Source organism: Oppia nitens, unplaced genomic scaffold (genome assembly GCF_028296485.1).
Source record: "Oppia nitens isolate AA-2021 unplaced genomic scaffold, nextdenovo-longstitch-racon4-pilon3 scaffold3_pilon_pilon_pilon, whole genome shotgun sequence".
Taxonomy (NCBI): domain Eukaryota; kingdom Metazoa; phylum Arthropoda; class Arachnida; order Sarcoptiformes; family Oppiidae; genus Oppia; species Oppia nitens.
In genome coordinates, this window is record NW_026533221.1 from 1,330,204 (window position 1) to 1,354,346 (window position 24,143).

Genomic DNA, 24,143 nt, shown 5'->3' on the forward strand with positions numbered 1-24,143 from the left:
TTTTATCTCTACTATACACACAGTGTGTATTAAATTATAAACAATTTAAAAACAAAATATTTTATTTTATTTTTTTAAAACAAACTATTTAGTAGTTTAATTAATTTTATGGTATAATTAGTCAGTATATTATACAATATACAAACACTAAACAAAAAAATATTAAAATAAAAACTAATTTTTTGATTATTTAAACAATTAAAACAAAACTTAAATAATACTCGTTTTATATATATATTTACTAAAAGTGTATTTAAAAAAATTGACCTAGCTCAATGATATTTTTGTTGTTTTATACAACTATTGATTTTCTGGCAAATTCTTATGGAATATTTTTATTTATTTATTTTTGGTAATACAGCTCAGGTATGTGGGGACAGGCGGGGGGTCTAGGGTGGGGTCTAGACTTATTGAATTTTTAAATGGCAATTTTTTTTTTAAAAATAATAATAAAAACTTAAATTTTAACTAAAAAAAATAAAATAATAATATATTTAAAATTTAAAAATAGATTCTGACATATATATATATGCAGATATAGCATAATATCTATATTGGTATTAAATATTAAAATATTTTCATTTAGTTTTCATTTTGAAAATTGCCAAAACACCTATCAAATGAATTTTAACTATGTATAATTGGATATAATTATATTTGATCTAGCTCATATAATTTATATATATATATATATGTATTTATACAAATAATTGATTGTTTAATAATACATACAATTTGTTTATATATTAATATTATAAACCTATTATATAACAAAAATAGTTGTATTAATAGTGTATAATAAAAGTCGTAGAAAATAATCCAAACTAAGAAAATAAAATAAAATACAATATTTATTTTAGTCATCAAACTATTAGCTCTTTTGTCAGTTAATACAGTCTCAGAGATAGATAGATAGATAGATAGATAGATAGATAGATAGATAGATAGATAGAGAGAGAGAGAGAGAGAGAGAGAGAGAGAGAGAGAGAGAGAGAGAGACTAAACTCAATGTCAATTAATAATTTAAATAAAAAACAAAAATTATTATAATATAATATAAATAAGATAAAACATTGAAAAAGTAATTAAATTACATAAATATAAATTATATATTAGTTAATATATATATATACTGTATATAATAGAAAAATTTCCCATTTAATAAAAAATTGTTATTTAGTTAATAGTATAGCAAAATGTTTGGGCATTAATATATCGATACGTTTTAAATATTATTATACAGTATTTAGAAATAAATTTAATATAAAAATTGAAATTGAAATTTATAATTACAGCTAATTTTAATTACTAAATAAAAGTATATTTATAATAATTTTATAATAACAACATAAATAATACTAACGTTAGTGTTAAAGATTTTTAAGTGAATTATATGTATATTTTGAAAAATAGTGTAAAAAAAGTTATTTCATAAAAATAATAATTAATATTTCAATTTAATTGCCTAAATGTCTGGTGAAATCAAAACTACTGAACCACTGATGATGGATAAGCTGAAGAAGAATTGGATGGAAATGAGTGTCAAACAAAAACGGCGAACCGTTTTCAAGATTTTGTTGTTTTTAGTGTGCGGTTCACTACTTGTATACCACGGATGGCAACTGTTTGATCAGTACAACAGCGGCAAAACATTGGTAACCATTAAGTATACCCGTTTGAAACGGGAATCGGTTCCGGCGTTTACCGTATGTCTGCCAATGGCCTTACGTATGGACAGATTGGCCGATCGGTTCCCTGAGTTACAGGAAAATTATACCCGATATCGGAAACTAATGGATACCGTAGATGATAGCGATTATGATAATCAAACACTGAAAGATAGTTTAGCCGAAATGTATAATCAGTTTGTCGACTATTATACTGACAAACGTTTGCCATTAAACGATATATACAGTAGTGATAGTAATCTAACGGTTCCTCAATTGATAACCAATTCAAGCGATACAAATCGGACAATCGGTGGCCAATATATCATATCAATGATTAATATATATAATAATAAAAAGTTAACGCATGTTAGCGATTATCAGCCAATTGTTTCGCTAATGAATTTGGTTTATCCGACAAAATGTCTGACATTTTTCAGTGAACTTAACCATCGGTATCGACAATACAAACACAATTTGGATTCAATATTTTTTATGATCGGTCACAATAAACATTGGTTTCCGGCCTCAATGTACGACAATTGGCCACTATTTCTGATAATGCATTCGTCAAACAATACACCGTACGATACGTATACGGAAAATGTATTTTCCCTGCATATGAATAACTACTATTGGATCGGCTATTCAACCATTAAGACTATACGATTGCCGCCCAATTGGGATACTAAGTGTCGGGAATATAATATCTATGATTATAATAATAGCGGCACCGGTAGTAGTGGTCACCCGCGAACCCGATTCGAGTGTCGCTATCGATGCTTTCAGCGACTAATTCAGCAAAAAAATCGCTGTTGTGTTAACAATACTGTCGACAATAACAATACGATTATCGATTGCAACCAATGTATACCATGGGATGTCAGTCTAATACCCGACTATCTGACCGTTGATAATGTGTCCACGTGTTACAAATATGTTGACTACGGCTCATGTGAGCTACCGTTTCGCGACAGTTGCGATGAACAGTGCCCGGACTCGTGCTATGAAAACCATTATCTAATGTCATTGATTAACAAACAAAAAGTCCAGTTTATTGCTAGTAAATCAAATCGATGGGATAACGCAACCGTAAGCGCCTATATCCGACATTCGGCACATTTGGATCAGTTGGTTGAGCACAGCCCCGAAATGACCCGAATAGAGTTCCTATCGAATTTAGGCGGACTGTTGGGCATGTGGTTAGGTTTAGCCGTTTTTAGTCTATTGGATTTGATTGTCAAAATATTTTAGTACTGGTACTAACTTTGTTGTTGTTGTTGTTGTTGTTAGTATTGATTGATTTGATTATTTAAAAAAAAAACTAAAATTATATATTTCAATGTACTGTAAAATTATATTATATTATTAATATAAGTTATCGACTATTATAATGAAAAAAAATTTACAATATAGATATTTTTAGGTTAAATTTTTCAATAATTACAGTATTATTATTATTATTAGGTTTTTAGTAAAAATAAAAGTATTATATTTTTCACAACTTTTGTGTTGTATATATATATATATATTTTAAAAACTTTTAAATCAAACTTCAATCAGCATTAAAATTATGATATCTGTTGGTATTTACAAGTGTCGGGTGTATAATAGTGAGCACCGGTAGTAGTTTAGCTACCGATGCTTTCAACGACATATTTACCTAAATAAAAAAATCGTTACTATGTTAACAATAAAAATAACAATAAAAATACTAATTATTTACTAATTTATTATATTATATATCTTATAGATTTATATCAGTTTTTAATATTATAATATACCGTCAAATATTATTTGTAATATTTAAAACATTAATTTTTATTTACATACATTTTGTATATAAAATATTTTATTTACAAATAATAAATTAAGACTTTATATATCACATTATATAAACGCTATATATATATATATATATATTGATATATAAACTTAATTTTTAAAAGATCTTCTAATTATAAATAGACGATTCAAACAATATAACCGTATGAACAACAATTGGCCGTCTTTTTGGGCGACAGTACCCGAAACGGTAGGTACGCTATCAAGCGTTTGCGTACTGACCGAAACCTCCCAGTGTTTGCTAAACGCTTTGCATATATAGTGGTCGTCTCTTATCTTATTTTTTTCAATGATTAATATTTAAAAAAAAAAAATTAATTAATTTATTTATTCAACAAAAACTACTACTACTAACCCATTCAACTAAAACATCCGACAATAATGCGTCCGAAATATCTAAATGATTGCCTATAGCTGTCGATAATTTCTTCAAAAAATTATAAATACAATCAATTAGTTGTCTGGGTTTCGATGCGTTGATAAATAGCTATAATAATAATTATAATAAATTTTGTAAAAATAAAATATTTTTTTTTTGTATTTATAACTGACATCAACAGAAATTATAACCAATTCTTCATCTAATTGTTGTTGTTTTATCAGATCCAGCGTTTGACGTCTCATTGGTGGAGACGAGTGCCAACTCTCCAATGTCTTAGACATTATTGAAAATTACAACAACAACAAAAAATTATCGGATTTTTTATTTTTTAATTATCGATTTAATTATTGATTGATTGATATATAAAAATAAATATAATTTTAATTTAATTTAATATTAATTTTATTGCTAATTAATTTGTGCAATAAATATATATATATATATATMTCTATATATTTATAATAATGTGTTGTTTAACATTTAGTTACATCCATATTGACTTTTATTTTACAGTTAATTTTGCCACACATTAAACAATGTATTTAATTTTTAAAAATAACTAACTGTTATTAATTATAATAATACATTTTAAATTTAATAATTTTTTTTAATTGTTGTTACGCTAAATATAAAGTGTGACAATAATATAAACATTTGTAAATTATATATTAAAAACTAATTGTATTGATTTCTATGTTATAGAGTTCATAAAATTACAATTAAAACAAATATTATATATCTTTATATTAAAAAAGATTTTTTTGTCAGATAACAATACATTACTATCTCATAAATAATATATTTATTTATTTAATTTTTTAATTAAATATATATATATATTTTAAAATAATTAAAAATAGCGCGAAACGTAAAAAAAAATTATTCAATAATCTTAAATGATTTTTCAACGGGTCTCGCGATTCTTATAATTATTAATTATTAATTAATTTAATACAAATATATACAGTATTTATTTACTTTATATAAAATACAAAATTAAATTAATAAATTATAATTATAGAGATTGAGTGGGTGTGTCGGGTTAGTGAATTAATAGATTACATAATGAACGGCGAGAAACATAAACAGAGAGAGAGAGAGAGAGAGAGAGAGAGAGAGAGAGAGAGAGAGAGAAGAGAGAGAGAGAGACAGACAGACAGACAGACAGACAGACAGACAGACAGACAGACAGACAGACAGAGAGAGTGAGAGAGAGAGAGATAGAAGAGAGACATACAGATAGAGAGAGAAAAAATTGTAAAATTAAATAAACCATGATATTTAATAATTATAAATGTGACAGGCTAATGCACTAGTTAAATATTTAAAAAAAATTGTTTGTCATATAACAATACATTGCTATCTCATGAATAATACAAAATAATTTTTTATTTAATTTTTTAATTTAATATATCAATATAACACTTTAAGATAATAGTCTCTGTCTGTTTGTTTGTGTGCACATTTCATCAACAACCATATTTTAATTCAAATCTAAAAATGTATTGTTATATTTTCAATTTTAATTTAAAGCAATGTTATTTGTATGGAAAATTTTAAATGATTATTGAGCTCAGGTAGGTTTTAGGTACAGGTAGGCAGGTGCTGTGTAATAACATATTGCTATATTGTATGAGTCTCAGGGCACCGGGAGTTTAGTTACATGTGCTAAGTTTTTGTAAAATTTTCTCAAATACAAAATTTTCCAATTTATGTTAAAATATCCAATTTTTATTTAAAGCAATGCTATATGTATGGAAAATTTTAAATGATTATTGAGCTTAGGTAGGTTTTATGGACAGGTAGGCAGCTGCTGTGTTATTACATTTTGCTATATTGTATGAATCATAGGGCACCGGGAGGTTAGTTAAAAGTGAAAAAAAAATTTTCATATGCAAATTTTTTTTAAAAATAATTAAACTTAAATTTTTAAAAAATTATTTAAATAAACATAAAAATCTAAAATTAGACTAAAAAGAGTTTAGACGTATTAATGTATGTAATTTTTCAATGGCGATTCTTATAATTAAGTAATTAAATAAAAATATTTATTTATTTATTAAATATATAATACAAAATCAATAAATTATAATTATAGAGATGAAAAATGAGCGAGGTTAATGAAAAAACAGGTTAGATAATAATGAGAATCAGACATATGAAAGGGTGAGAGACAGATAGATAGATAGATAGATAGAGAGAGAGAGAGAGAGAAAGAGAGAGAAAGAGAGAGAAAGAGAGAGAGAGAAAGAGAGAGAGAGAGAAAAAAAATTAAATAATTGAATCTTTATATGCAGAGACCACTCATAAATATTTAGATTATCATAATCATAATCATAATCATATCATAATCATAATCAGATAATCATAAACCACTCATTTATAAATGTCTCATATTTACGGTTAACTCTTTACGGCAAAATATAAAGTACGCTCTCATAAAATAATAACTAAATGATAGACATTAAGAAAGTTTTACATTTGTTTAAGTATTAGTACTATTTTTGATAAAAAGAGTCATCAGTTTATGAGTGGTTTCTGCATATAAAGTCTCAATTGTATATTTTATTTGTAATTTTGTAGAAAAATATATTACTTTTTTTTAATCGCATATTAAAATGGTAATGTACTAGGGGGGAGGGGGAAGAGGTGTAGTTCCTCAGTGAGCTAAACTATGATATTTAATAATTGTAAATGTGACGGCCTAATGCAATAGTATTTATTGTTTTGATATTTTTATTTATATTTTTATTTTTAAAAATCAATCAGTCCATACATTTGATAAACGTATTGTCAGAATAGCCGATCCAATAGACCGTTATTCATATTATTAGCAAAAAAAACATTTTCAGTATATTTATATAGAGTATATACAGTATATGAATCGTACGGTGTATTGTTTGTATCGATTGGTATTAATCGGAAACAGTGGCCAATTGTTAATGGCTAATACATTGATATCGTGGAAACCATTGTTTATTGTGGCCGATTTTATTTAAGATATTTAATTCATATTGGTTTAACTTGTAATTGTTTTTTTTATTATTATACACATTAAGATCATTGCCATTATATACTGTATATATATATTGGCCGCCAATTGTCTGATTCGTATCGCTTGAATTGGTTATCATATATAATTTTTATTGTATTATTTATATTTTAATAAAAATTGTCAAAAAACGCAAGATTCAATGAAAATATTATTACAAACAAAATATTATAATAATTTATAATAAAACTTTAATATTTACTAATAATTATAATATAACTTTTAATATAATTTTCATTTTATTAGTTATATGCTAATAAAAATTGTCAAATACGCAAGATTCATTGAAAATATTATTACAAACAAAATATTATAATAATTTATAATAAAACTTTTATATTTAATTATAATTATAATATAACATTTAATTTATTTTTATTGTATTATTTATATATTAATAAAAATTGTCAAAATCGCAAGATTCAATAAAAATATTATTACAAACAAAATATTATAATAATTTATAATAAAACTTTTATATTTAATAATAATTATAATATAACTTTTAATATAATTTTTATTTTATTATTTAAATGCTAATAAAAATTGTCAAAAACGCAAGATTCAATGAAAATCTTATTACAAACAAAATATTTTAATAATTTATAAAAAAACTTATATTTACTAATAATTATAATATAACTTTTAATATAATTTTTATTTTATTATTTAAATGCTAATAAAAATTGTCAAAAACGCAAGATTCAATGAAAATCTTATTACAAACAAAATATTTTAATAATTTATAAAAAAACTTATATTTACTAATAATTATAATATAACTTTTAATATTATTATTTTTGTATTATTTATATGCTAATAAATTAGCAAATTTTGATAACTAAATATCTGTATATTATTAATTATGTGTTTAGCATTAGTTAGTTTTGAACGTTGTTTTAACAATGTTTTAAATTTAAAAAAAAAATACTAACTGTTAATTTCAATTAATTAATAATAAATTTAAAATTTTTTAATTGTTGTATCGCTCAAAGTGTTATCTTGAAATCTACAGTATATATATATATAAATTATATATCATTATATCACTAATTGTGTCTTCAATTAATTGATTGATTTTGTTTGTCTGTATCTCTCTCTCTCTCTCTCTCACTCTGTGTGTGTGTCTGTCTGTTATGGCGGCACTAAATGATTTTAATGATCAAACCATTAAAGTATTTAAACAAATGGGTTATCGTATACAACAGTTAATTAATATCGGAAGCTTTGGCGATGTATATAAATCAATATATAGAGACAGTGAGGTTCGGGCGGCAAAAAGTTATTGATTTGCGACGCGTTAACAAACGTACCCGAGATGTTGACATTTGTCGCGAAATGGCCGCTTTGATTGAGATAAAGCATCCGAATGTTATCAATTTGTTTGATGTTTTTTAGGGCTAATAACCAAAATTTTCTTGTTTATGGAGTTTGCAGTCAACAGTGATGTCGGCAACTATTTGTTAGCTAACGGTGCTATCGATTAAAAAATTAGCCCTCAAATGGTTCAAACAAATAGCCGATGCTCTCAATTCTGTGCACAAAGTCGTCAACTAGGCTCACCGGGACATCAAAGTCGATAATATCCTTTTGTTCAATGATTATAATTTAGCAAAACTGGCCGACTTTGGTTTGGCCAGATATTCGCTATCGCAACTAACCAATCAGATTGAAATATCGCAAACATTTTGCGGTACCGTTGCGTATATTTCACCGAAACAATTGTTGAATATAGGTTACAATCCGTTTGCGGCCGACTGTTGGGCAATGGGTGTCACATTGTTTTATATGATTAATAATATATTACCATTTGGTTCGAGTCCGGGTATCAAACAAATTAAACAATTAAAAACAGGTGGTTCCGAATATGTGTCCAAATTATACAATAAGACAGTCATTAATAGAATAAGTCGAGACTTACGGGAACTGATCGACCATTTGTTGGTCTACGATGAAGACAAACGCTGGACTATTACCGATGTACTAAAATCCAAATGGTTGGGCAATAATTAAGATAACTATATTAAATTAATAACAATATTTTCAATAGTTTTAATTACATTACAAGTAATTTAATATTATTATTATAAAGTATAAAAAAATTAAATTATATTTTTATTAAATATTTATTGAATATTAAATTCTGTATGAATTTACTAAATATTAATGATTTTATAGTGATTTAATTAAAAATATTTAGTAAAACATTCAAATAGCATTGATTTTTGAAAATTTGTTATTTAAAATATTTGTACTTAAATTTAGTTATTCTGGTCAATGATTGTGTCAATCATTTTTTAAGTCAATACTATAGTCTTATAATATTGTCAACACTAGTATGCGGTCAATGTTGTCATCAGAAAAACAATTGCCCGATAGTTTGTCTCATAAATCCCAGTGCAAAGTATTAGTTAAAATTTTGTGCAGTTGTGGCCGCAAAACGGAACAAATGGCGTGCTATAAGACCAACTCGGATGTCAGTTCGGGTCGATTGGTTTCGCTGAACGCATTGGCCACACAACGGCTGAAGAACGGCGAAAATGTTGACATTAGACTGACCACCCATACAGGTGTCGCCTTTATTATTATATAGGAATGTAGGGTCAGATACAGGTGACAGGAAAGGTGGCTAACATGTCTAGTGTAATTAGTTTAAAATATTTTAGTTTAGTTATAAAATATTTTAGTTTAGTTTTAAAATATGTTAAATTAATTGATTAATAAAATTATAAAATAGTTTTAATAGAAAAAAATTGCTTGTATTTTAAATATTCACTTTAAATACTTTTTATTATAATCTAAAAACATAAAATTTAACTTTTTTATAATATCAAAAATTTATATTATATCATAGATATATATATATATATATATATATATATATATATATATAAAGTTAATTAAATATACATGAAAATGCAGGTGAAAATCATTTATTTTATAATATTATAAAAGTTTGAAAGACATGCGACACATCCAACTGAAATGCGACGACAAGTGCGCCGTTTATGAACGCAACCGACAACTGGCCGAAGCATTGGACATCAAAGACTCGACGTTCAGTGCCGATCCGGATCCGCCTAAATATTCGGAATTTCTTAAAAACGCTGTCAAAAGTGAACCGTCATTTGTCGGCCATATCTATCGGCGGCTAACACAACTGGTCATCGATGCCAAACCAATCGCGACTGACCTTCAAAAAAACGAAAACTTTCAGCCAATGAACTCCGAGAACCGGCATATTGTTAACGAATTGGCCCAACATTTCGGTTGTAGGACACAAGCGGTCGATAAGGAACCGAATCGTAGTGTTATAGCTAAGGCAAACAAAGACAAATGCTATCTACCAGTTGTCTCACTCATGGATATTGTCAGCAAAGAAGTCGAAGATGAAGACAGAAGAGGAGGAAGTGATTTGTCGTCGACAACAACAACAGTCAAGTCGTCGGCGAATAAGATTATACTTAAAAGCCATTGTTTTGAATCGGAAAACAATCAGAAAAAACTATTTTCATTGATCAATAGCCGAGTGATGAGCGGTGTCGGCGGTGGTCTGTCATTGATTATTACCATTACTGCCGATACCATCAGCACTACGACGACGACGTCCACAAAGAGCTCAAGTGATAGTAGTAATAGTAATAATAATAATAAAAATAATAATAATAGCAAACAAATTGATTATTGTTAATATTGTTGTAAATACAAAAAATTTACATATTTATTATTTGCTTTAATATATGTTTTAATATATACAGTATATAAAGTTTTAATATATTATTTGTAAATAATATATTTTATACGAACATTATGTAAACAAAAAATTAATCTTAAAATTACAAATAGCTTTTACGTTATAATATAAATATAAGTTATAGTATAATAAATAATCAGTTATTCTGTATATCTGTTTCTATTACATAATGACTAACTGTAAGTATAAAAAACAATCACTATTTGGATGTGAATATCAATGTCTTTACCAGTATTTCATTGATAACGACAAACTGATTGATTGATTTTTATGAATTTATTTCTTCATTCATTCATTCAGTCCATACATTTGATAAACCAATTGGACGGCAACCGTATGGCAACTTAATTGTCAGAATAGCCGATCCAATAGTCCGTTATTTATATGTTTAACGAAAATTCATTCACCGATTCCCACTTCAATCGCGTATACTTAATGGTTACCAATGTCTGGCCACTGTTGTACTGATAAAACAGTTGGCAGCCGTGGTATACAAGTAGTAGTGAACCGAACACTAAAAACATTACAATTTTGAAAACTGTCCGACGTTTCTGTTTGACACTCATTTCCATCCAATTCTTCTTCAACTTATCCATCAGTGGTTCAGTAGTTTTGATTACATCAGACATTTAGCAATTGAATTAAAAATATATTATTTATAACTTTTTATTAATTTTTTTAATATACATATATTATTAGTTCACTTAAAAAAAAAGTAGAGATCATCAAAATTTATTATTACAAAAATTAATTATTGCCATTATCTATATACATGTTACCTATAATATTAAACGATAATAATATATAATTTCTTTTAGTTATATAAAATTAGTTATAATAATACTATTAAATAATTATATATCATTAATATTTCATATCATATATTCTTAAACCATTTTGACTTTAATACATCAGTTATTTTCCATCGTTTGTCTTCATCATATACTATCAAATGGTCAATAACTTCGCGTACGTTTCGACTTAATTTATCAATAATTAGCTTATCATATAATTTGTCGACATATACGGCACCTCCTATTCTCAATTTATTCAATTGTTTGATAGCCGGACAATAGCCAAACGGTAACTTATTATTTAACATTGTAAACAACGTTACGCCCATTGACCAACAGTCGGCCGCAACCGGGTTATACCCTTGACAAAGCAATTGTTTTGGTGATATATAGGCATCGGTACCGCAAATCGTATGAGAAATTTCAATTTGATTGGTTTGCTGAGACAACGAATATCTGGCCAAACCAAAGTCGGCCAGTTTTGCCAAATCATAGTTATTAAACAATAAAATGTTATCCACTTTGATGTCTCGGTGAACAAAACCCATTTCATTGTGGATATAGTTCAATGCATTTGAAATCTGTTTAAACCATTTGCCGGTAACATTCTCGCCGATCGGACCGTTAGATTCCAAATATTTGCCGACATCTTTGTTGTCCGCAAACTCCATAAACAGAAAAATCTTTTGATTTGCACGAAAGGCGTCAAACAATTTGATTATATTCGGGTGTTTAAACTGAATTAAAGCGGCGATTTCGCGACATATTTCCACATCCTGTGTACGTTTGCCAACCCGACGCAAGTCAATAACTTTTACCGCCCGAACCTCTGTTTCATTATACAGTGATTTGTATACATCACCAAAAGAGCCGACATTAATCAATTGTAAAATACGGTATCCTTTATCTATAAAAACATTAACAGTCTGTTTGTCAAATTGATTTGGTGTCGTCATTTTATATACACAAACAGATAGATATAACTCAAAAATAAAACAATAAATTTAAGGACACAGTTTGGGATAATTTATTCAATAATATAGTTTATTAAATGTTATTAAATAAATAAACGGTTTGAGCGCTACAACAATTAAAATATCAAATTAATAAATCAACTGTCAGTTTTTAAAACTAATCCATTGTTTAAACGATCAAAACTTACTAATGCTCAACACATTATTATAAATGTAGATAATGTTATATAAATTAATTAAATAATTAATGTGATAATATTAATAATTATAATATAACTTTTAATATAATTTTTATTGTATTATTTATATATTAATAAAAATTGTCAAAAACGCAAGATTCAATGAAAATATTATTACAAACAAAATATTATAATAATTTATAATAAAACTTTTATATTTAATTATAATTATAATATAACTTTTAATATAATTTTTATTGTATTATTTATATATTAATATAAATTGTCAAAAACGCAAGATTCAATGAAAATATTATTACAAACAAAATATTATAATAATTTATAATAAAACTTTTATATTTAATTATAATTATAATATAACTTTTGATATAATTTTTATTGTATTATTTATATATTAATAAAAATTGTCAAATACGCAAGATTCATTGAAAATATTATTACAAACAAAATATTATAATAATTGATAATAAAACTTTTATATTTAATTATAATTATAATATAACTTTTAATATAATTTTTATTGTATTATTTAAATGCTAATAAAAATTGTCAAAAACGCAAGATTCATTGAAAATATTATTACAAACAAAATATTATTATAATTAATAAAACTTTAATATTTACTAATAATTATAATATAACTTTTAATATAATTTTTATTGTATTATTTATATATTAATAAAAATTGTCAAATACGCAAGATTCATTGAAAATATTATTACAAACAAAATATTATAATAATTGATTATAAAACTTTTATATTTAATTATAATTATAATATAACTTTTAATATAATTTTTATTGTATTATTTAAATGCTAATAAAAATTGTCAAAAACGCAAGATTCATTGAAAATATTATTACAAACAAAATATTATAATAATTAATAAAACTTTAATATTTACTAATAATTATAATATAACTTTTAATATAATTTTTATTGTATTATTTATATATTAATAAAAATTGTCAAATACGCAAGATTCATTGAAAATATTATTACAAACAAAATATTATAATAATTGATAATAAAACTTTTATATTTAATTATAATTATAATATAACTTTTAATATAATTTTTATTGTATTATTTAAATGCTAATAAAAATTGTCAAAAACGCAAGATTCATTGAAAATATTATTACAAACAAAATATTATAATAATTTATAATAAAACTTTTATATTTAATTATAATTATAATATAACTTTTAATATAATTTTTATTGTATTATTTAAATGCTAATAAAAATTGTCAAAAACGCAAGATTCATTGAAAATATTATTACAAACAAAATATTATAATAATTGATAATAAAACTTTAATATTTACTAATAATTATAATATAACTTTTAATATAATTTTTATTGTATTATTTATATATTAATATAAATTGTCAAATACGCAAGATTCATTGAAAATATTATTACAAACAAAATATTATAATAATTGATAATAAAACTTTTATATTTAATTATAATTATAATATAACTTTTAATATAATTTTTATTGTATTATTTATATATTAATAAAAATTGTCAAATACGCAAGATTCATTGAAAATATTATTACAAACAAAATATTATAATAATTGATAATAAAACTTTTATATTTAATTATAATTATAATATAACTTTTAATATAATTTTTATTGTATTATTTAAATGATAATAAAAATTGTCAAAAACGCAAGATTCATTGAAAATATTATTACAAACAAAATATTATAATAATTTATAATAAAACTTTTATATTTAATAATAATTATAATAAAACTTTTAATATAATTTTTATTGTATTATTTATATATTAATAAAAATTGTCAAATACGCAAGATTCATTGAAAATATTATTACAAACAAAATATTATAATAATTGATAATAAAACTTTTATATTTAATTATAATTATAATATAACTTTTAATATAATTTTTATTGTATTATTTAAATGCTAATAAAAATTGTCAAAAACGCAAGATTCATTGAAAATATTATTACAAACAAAATATTATAATAATTTATAATAAAACTTTTATATTTAATTATAATTATAATATAACTTTTAATATAATTTTTATTGTATTATTTAAATGCTAATAAAAATTGTCAAAAACGCAAGATTCATTGAAAATATTATTACAAACAAAATATTATAATAATTGATAATAAAACTTTAATATTTACTAATAATTATAATATAACTTTTAATATAATTTTTATTGTATTATTTATATATTAATATAAATTGTCAAATACGCAAGATTCATTGAAAATATTATTACAAACAAAATATTATAATAATTGATAATAAAACTTTTATATTTAATTATAATTATAATATAACTTTTAATATAATTTTTATTGTATTATTTATATATTAATAAAAATTGTCAAATACGCAAGATTCATTGAAAATATTATTACAAACAAAATATTATAATAATTGATAATAAAACTTTTATATTTAATTATAATTATAATATAACTTTTAATATAATTTTTATTGTATTATTTAAATGATAATAAAAATTGTCAAAAACGCAAGATTCATTGAAAATATTATTACAAACAAAATATTATAATAATTTATAATAAAACTTTTATATTTAATAATAATTATAATAAAACTTTTATATTTAATAATAATTATAATATAACTTTTAATATAATCTTTCTTATTATTTAAATGCTGATAAAAATTGTCAAAAACGCAAGATTCATTGAAAATATTATTACAAACAAAATATTATAATAATTGATAATAAAACTTTTATATTTAATTATAATTATAATATAACTTTTAATATAATTTTTATTGTATTATTTAAATGCTAATAAAAATTGTCAAAAACGCAAGATTCATTGAAAATATTATTACAAACAAAATATTATAATAATTGATAATAAAACTTTAATATTTACTAATAATTATAATATAACTTTTAATATAATTTTTATTGTATTATTTATATATTAATATAAATTGTCAAATACGCAAGATTCATTGAAAATATTATTACAAACAAAATATTATAATAATTTATAATAAAACTTTTATATTTAATTATAATTATAATATAACTTTTAATATAATTTTTATTGTATTATTTATATATTAATAAAAATTGTCAAATACGCAAGATTCATTGAAAATATTATTACAAACAAAATATTATAATAATTGATAATAAAACTTTTATATTTAATTATAATTATAATATAACTTTTAATATAATTTTTATTGTATTATTTAAATGATAATAAAAATTGTCAAAAACGCAAGATTCATTGAAAATATTATTACAAACAAAATATTATAATAATTTATAATAAAACTTTTATATTTAATAATAATTATAATAAAACTTTTATATTTAATAATAATTATAATATAACTTTTAATATAATCTTTCTTATTATTTAAATGCTGATAAAAATTGTCAAAAACGCAAGATTCATTGAAAATATTATTACAAACAAAATATTATAATAATTGATAATAAAACTTTTATATTTAATTATAATTATAATATAACTTTTAATATAATTTTTATTGTATTATTTATATATTAATATAAATTGTCAAATACGCAAGATTCATTGAAAATATTATTACAAACAAAATATTATAATAATTTATAATAAAACTTTTATATTTAATTATAATTATAATATAACTTTTAATATAATTTTTATTGTATTATTTATATATTAATAAAAATTGTCAAATACGCAAGATTCATTGAAAATATTATTACAAACAAAATATTATAATAATTGATAATAAAACTTTTATATTTAATTATAATTATAATATAACTTTTAATATAATTTTTATTGTATTATTTAAATGATAAAAAAATTGTCAAAAACGCAAGATTCATTGAAAATATTATTACAAACAAAATATTATAATAATTTATAATAAAACTTTTATATTTAATAATAATTATAATAAAACTTTTATATTTAATAATAATTATAATATAACTTTTAATATAATCTTTCTTATTATTTAAATGCTGATAAAAATTGTCAAAAACGCAAGATTCATTGAAAATATTATTACAAACAAAATATTATAATAATTGATAATAAAACTTTTATATTTAATTATAATTATAATATAACTTTTAATATAATTTTTATTGTATTATTTAAATGCTAATAAAAATTGTCAAAAACGCAAGATTCATTGAAAATATTATTACAAACAAAATATTATAATAATTGATAATAAAACTTTAATATTTACTAATAATTATAATATAACTTTTAATATAATTTTTATTGTATTATTTAAACGCTAATAAAAATTGTCAAAAACGCAAGATTCATTGAAAATATTATTACAAACAAAATATTATAATAATTGATAAGAAAACTTTAATATTTACTAATAATTATAATATAACTTTTAATATAATTTTTATTGTATTATTTATATATTAATATAAATTGTCAAATACGCAAGATTCATTGAAAATATTATTACAAACAAAATATTATAATAATTGATAATAAAACTTTTATATTTACTAATAATTATAATATAACTTTTAATATAATTTTCATTGTATTAGTTATATGCTAATAAAAATTGTCAAATACGCAAGATTCATTGAAAATATTATTACAAACAAAATATTATAATAATTGATAATAAAACTTTTATATTTAATTATAATTATAATATAACTTTTAATATAATTTTCATTGTATTAGTTATATGCTAATAAAAATTGTCAAAAACGCAAGATTCAATGAAAATATTATTACAAAGAAAATATTATAATAATTTATAATAAGACTTTTATATTTAATTATAATTATAATATAACTTTTAATATAATTTTTATTGTATTATTTATATATTAATAAAAATTGTCAAAAACGCAAGATTCAATGAAAATATTATTACAAACAAAATATTATAATAATTAATAATAAAACTTTTATACTTAATAATAATTATAATATAACTTTTAATATAATTTTCATTGTATTATTTATATATTAATAAAAATTGTCAAAAACGCAAGATTCAATGAAAATATTATTACAAACAAAATATTATAATAATTTATAATAAAACTTTTATATTTAATTATAATTATAATATAACTTTTAATTTATTTTTATTGTATTATTTATATATTAATAAAAATTGTCAAAAACGCAAGATTCTATGAAAATATTACATACAAAATATTATAATAATTTATAATAAAACTTTTATATTTATTAATAATTATAATATAACTTTTAATATAATTTTTATTATATTATTTATATATTAATAAAAATTGTCAAAAACGCAAGATTCAATGAAAATATTATTACAAACAAAATATTATAATAATTTATAATAAAACTTTTATATTTAATTATAATTATAATATAACTTTTAATATAATTTTTATTGTATTATTTATATATTAATAAAAATTGTCAAATACGCAAGATTCATTGAAAATATTATTACAAACAAAATATTATAATAATTTATAATAAAACTTTTATATTTATTAATAATTATAATATAACTTTTAATATAATTTTCATTGTATTAGTTATATGCTAATAAAAATTGTCAAAAACGCAAGATTCAATGAAAATATTATTACAAAGAAAATATTATAATAATTTATAATAAAACTTTTATATTTAATTATAATTATAATATAACTTAATATAATTTTTATTGTATTATTTATATATTAATAAAAATTGTCAAAAACGCAAGATTCAATGAAAATATTATTAGAAACAAAATATTATAATAATTTATAATAAAACTTTTATATTTAATAATAATTATAATATAACTTTTAATATAACTTTTAATATAATTTTTATTGTATTATTTATATATTAATAAAAATTGTCAAAAACGCAAGATTCAATGAAAATATTATAATAATTGATAATAAAACTTTAATATTTAATTATAATTATAATATAACTTTTAATTTATTTTTATTGTATTATTTATATATTAATAAAAATTGTCAAAAACGCAAGTTTCTATGAAAATATTATTACATACAAAATATTATAATAATTTATAATAAAACTTTTATATTTATTAATAATTATAATATAACTTTTAATATAATTTTTATTATATTATTTATATATTAATACAAATTGTCAAAAACGCAAGATTCAATGAAAATATTATTACAAACAAAATATTATAATAATTTATAATAAGACTTTTATATTTAATTATAATTATAATATAACTTTTAATATAATTTTCATTGTATTAGTTATATGCTAATAAAAATTGTCAAAAACGCAAGATTCAATGAAAATATTATTACAAAGAAAATATTATAATAATTTATAATAAAACTTTTATATTTAATTATAATTATAATATAACTTTTAATATAATCTTTCTTATTATTTAAATGCTGATAAAAATTGTCAAAAACGCAAGATTCATTGAAAATATTATTACAAACAAAATATAATAATTGATAATAAAACTTTTATATTTAATTATAATTATAATATAACTTTTAATATAATTTTCATTGTATTAGTTATATGCTAATAAAAATTGTCAAAAACGCAAGATTCAATGAAAATATTATTACAAAGAAAATATTATAATAATTTATAATAAGACTTTTATATTTAATTATAATTATAATATAACTTTTAATATAATTTTTATTGTATTATTTATATATTAATAAAAATTGTCAAAAACGCAAGATTCATTGAAAATATTATTACAAACAAAATATTATAATAATTGATAAGAAAACTTTAATATTTAATTATAATTATAATATAACTTTTAATTTATTTTTATTGTATTATTTATATATTAATAAAAATTGTCAAAAACGCAAGTTTCTATGAAAATATTATTACATACAAAATATTATAATAATTTATAATAAAACTTTTATATTTATTAATAATTATAATATAACTTTTAATATAATTTTTATTATATTATTTATATATTAATACAAATTGTCAAAAACGCAAGATTCAATGAAAATATTATTACAAACAAAATATTATAATAATTTATAATAAGACTTTTATATTTAATTATAATTATAATATAACTTTTAATATAATTTTCATTGTATTAGTTATATGCTAATAAAAATTGTCAAAAACGCAAGATTCAATGAAAATATTATTACAAAGAAAATATTATAATAATTTATAATAAAACTTTTATATTTAATTATAATTATAATATAACTTTTAATATAATCTTTCTTATTATTTAAATGCTGATAAAAATTGTCAAAAACGCAAGATTCATTGAAAATATTATTACAAACAAAATATAATAATTGATAATAAAACTTTTATATTTAATTATAATTATAATATAACTTTTAATATAATTTTCATTGTATTAGTTATATGCTAATAAAAATTGTCAAAAACGCAAGATTCAATGAAAATATTATTACAAAGAAAATATTATAATAATTTATAATAAGACTTTTATATTTAATTATAATTATAATATAACTTTTAATATAATTTTTATTGTATTATTTATATATTAATAAAAATTGTCAAAAACGCAAGATTCATTGAAAATATTATTACAAACAAAATATTATAATAATTGATAAGAAAACTTTAATATTTACTAATAATTATAATATAACTTTTAATATAATTTTTATTGTATTATTTATATATTAATATAAATTGTCAAATACGCAAGATTCATTGAAAATATTATTACAAACAAAATATTATAATAATTGATAATAAAACTTTTATATTTAATTATAATTATAATATAACTTTTAATATAATTTTCATTGTATTAGTTATATGCTAATAAAAATTGTCAAAAACGCAAGATTCAATGAAAATATTATTACAAAGAAAATATTATAATAATTTATAATAAGACTTTTATATTTAATTATAATTATAATATAACTTTTAATATAATTTTTATTGTATTATTTATATATTAATAAAAATTGTCAAAAACGCAAGATTCAATGAAAATATTATAATAATTGATAATAAAACTTTAATATTTAATTATAATTATAATATAACTTTTAATTTATTTTTATTGTATTATTTATATATTAATAAAAATTGTCAAAAACGCAAGTTTCTATGAAAATATTATTACATACAAAATATTATAATAATTTATAATAAAACTTTTATATTTATTAATAATTATAATATAACTTTTAATATAATTTTTATTATATTATTTATATATTAATACAAATTGTCAAAAACGCAAGATTCAATGAAAATATTATTACAAACAAAATATTATAATAATTTATAATAAGACTTTTATATTTAATTATAATTATAATATAACTTTTAATATAATTTTCATTGTATTAGTTATATGCTAATAAAAATTGTCAAAAACGCAAGATTCAATGAAAATATTATTACAAAGAAAATATTATAATAATTTATAATAAAACTTTTATATTTAATTATAATTATAATATAACTTTTAATATAATCTTTCTTATTATTTAAATGCTGATAAAAATTGTCAAAAACGCAAGATTCATTGAAAATATTATTACAAACAAAATATTATAATAATTGATAATAAAACTTTTATATTTAATTATAATTATAATATAACTTTTAATATAATTTTCATTGTATTAGTTATATGCTAATAAAAATTGTCAAAAACGCAAGATTCAATGAAAATATTATTACAAAGAAAATATTATAATAATTTATAATAAGACTTTTATATTTAATTATAATTATAATATAACTTTTAATATAATTTTTATTGTATTATTTATATATTAATAAAAATTGTCAAAAACGCAAGATTCAATGAAAATATTATTACAAACAAAATATTATAATAATTAATAATAAAACTTTTATACTTAATAATAATTATAATATAACTTTTAATATAATTTTCATTGTATTATTTATATATTAATAAAAATTGTCAAAAACGCAAGATTCAATGAAAATATTATTACAAACAAAATATTATAATAATTTATAATAAAACTTTTATATTTAATTATAATTATAATATAACTTTTAATTTATTTTTATTGTATTATTTATATATTAATAAAAATTGTCAAAAACGCAAGATTCTATGAAAATATTACATACAAAATATTATAATAATTTATAATAAAACTTTTATATTTATTAATAATTATAATATAACTTTTAATATAATTTTTATTATATTATTTATATATTAATAAAAATTGTCAAAAACGCAAGATTCAATGAAAATATTATTACAAACAAAATATTATAATAATTTATAATAAAACTTTTATATTTAATAATAATTATAATATAACTTTTAATATAATTTTTATTGTATTATTTATATATTAATAAAAATTGTCAAATACGCAAGATTCATTGAAAATATTATTACAAACAAAATATTATAATAATTGATAATAAAACTTTTATATTTAATTATAATTATAATATAAATTTTAATATAATTTTCATTGTATTAGTTATATGCTAATAAAAATTGTCAAAAACGCAAGATTCAATGAAAATATTATTACAAAGAAAATATTATAATAATTTATAATAAAACTTTTATATTTAATTATAATTATAATATAACTTTTAATATAATCTTTCTTATTATTTAAATGCTGATAAAAATTGTCAAAAACGCAAGATTCATTGAAAATATTATTACAAACAAAATATTATAATAATTGATAATAAAACTTTTATATTTAATTATAATTATAATATAACTTTTAATATAATTTTTATTGTATTATTTAAATGCTAATAAAAATTGTCAAAAACGCAAGATTCATTGAAAATATTATTACAAACAAAATATTATAATAATTGATAAGAAAACTTTAATATTTACTAATAATTATAATATAACTTTTAATATAATTTTTATTGTATTATTTATATATTAATATAAATTGTCAAATACGCAAGATTCATTGAAAATATTATTACAAACAAAATATTATAATAATTGATAATAAAACTTTTATATTTACTAATAATTATAATATAACTTTTAATATAATTTTCATTGTATTAGTTATATGCTAATAAAAATTGTCAAATACGCAAGATTCATTGAAAATATTATTACAAACAAAATATTATAATAATTGATAATAAAACTTTTATATTTAATTATAATTATAATATAACTTTTAATATAATTTTCATTGTATTAGTTATATGCTAATAAAAATTGTCAAAAACGCAAGATTCAATGAAAATATTGTAGCAATTTCCGTGCGGTAATTCACTAATATAGGTTCAGAGATAGTTCTCTGTTAAAGCCGCGCTTACTATCACCTTCTCCAGCGGTAAAGTTGACACAGAAGCTACACGGATCATCATCACCACGATGATGACACCCTCAACAACAGTGATCGCAACGCATTTGCATTTATATTCATAATTCGTAATTCAAAAGTGCCTTATATTTACTAAAATAATCACTTACAAAGTAAACCTCACTTAGCTTTGATTATGTCGAGCCGTTACGATCCTGCCGTTTGTTCCGCTGTCTCGTTGTTTGACATCTCTTACACTATATACTCACGCGTTTACACTACTTACGCCTTTTTATACATACCAATTTTTTACTCTATTATACTTAACCTGTGTCCGACTCTTCAGTCAGAACTACTACTTAGATCTATGTTTTCATAGATCTAAACCCATTATTCGACTATTACAGTCTGCAAATATGTCTCGATCGGTGTTTCCACCGAGAGACAAACCTTTAGATAACATTACTGTTATCTAATATACCTAAGACTGACTATTTCAGTCTGAAACTATGTCTCAATCGGTGTTTCCACCGAGAGACAAACCTTTAGATAACATTTATGTTATCTAATATACATAAGACTGACTATTTCAGTCTGGAAATATGTCTCGATCGGTGTTTCCACCGAGAGACAAACCTTAAGGTAACATTTCTGTTACCTACTAAATCTATGTCTCGATCGGTGTTTCCACCGAGAGACAAACCTTAAGGTAACATTACTGTTACCTACTAAATCTATGTCTCGATCGGTGTTTCCACCGAGAGACAAACCTTAAGGTAACATTTCTGTTACCTACTAAATCTATGTCTCGATCGGTGTTTCCACCGAGAGACAAACCTTAAGGTAACATTACTGTTACCTACTAAATCTATGTCTCGATCGGTGTTTCCAACGAGAGACAAACCTTAAGGTAACATTTCTGTTACCTACTAAATCTATGTCTCGATCGGTGTTTCCACCGAGGGACAAACCTTAAGATAACATTTCTGTTACCTACTAAATCTATGTCTCGATCGGTGTTTCCACCGAGAGACAAACCTTAAGATAACATTACTGTTACCTACTAAATCTATGTCTCGATCGGTGTTTCCACCGAGAGACAAACCTTAAGGTAACATTACTGTTACCTACTAAATCTATGTCTCAATCGGTGTTTC

The 24,143-nt window shown here is 20.5% G+C and overlaps 3 protein-coding genes across 3 annotated transcripts; 2 read left to right on the forward strand and 1 right to left on the reverse strand.

Annotated features, from left to right (window-relative positions):
* The first annotated feature begins 1,399 nt into the window (after positions 1–1,399).
* LOC128957999 (uncharacterized) lies at positions 1,400–3,045 on the forward strand. Its single transcript, XM_054303814.1, has one exon. The coding sequence runs from the start codon at positions 1,470–1,472 to the stop codon at positions 2,919–2,921; it is 1,452 nt and encodes a 483-aa protein (XP_054159789.1). The 5' UTR covers positions 1,400–1,469; the 3' UTR covers positions 2,922–3,045.
* A 2,956-nt stretch (positions 3,046–6,001) lies between these two features.
* Positions 6,002–8,959, forward strand: LOC128957404 (testis-specific serine/threonine-protein kinase 4-like). Its single transcript, XM_054303147.1, has 2 exons — positions 6,002–6,026; positions 8,559–8,959. Exons 1-2 carry the CDS (start codon positions 6,002–6,004, stop codon positions 8,957–8,959), a joined length of 426 nt encoding a protein of 141 aa, XP_054159122.1.
* A 2,618-nt stretch (positions 8,960–11,577) lies between these two features.
* Positions 11,578–12,460, reverse strand: LOC128957406 (testis-specific serine/threonine-protein kinase 4-like). Its single transcript, XM_054303151.1, has one exon. The coding sequence runs from the start codon at positions 12,448–12,450 to the stop codon at positions 11,578–11,580; it is 873 nt and encodes a 290-aa protein (XP_054159126.1). The 5' UTR covers positions 12,451–12,460.
* Positions 12,461–24,143: the final 11,683 nt, after the last annotated feature.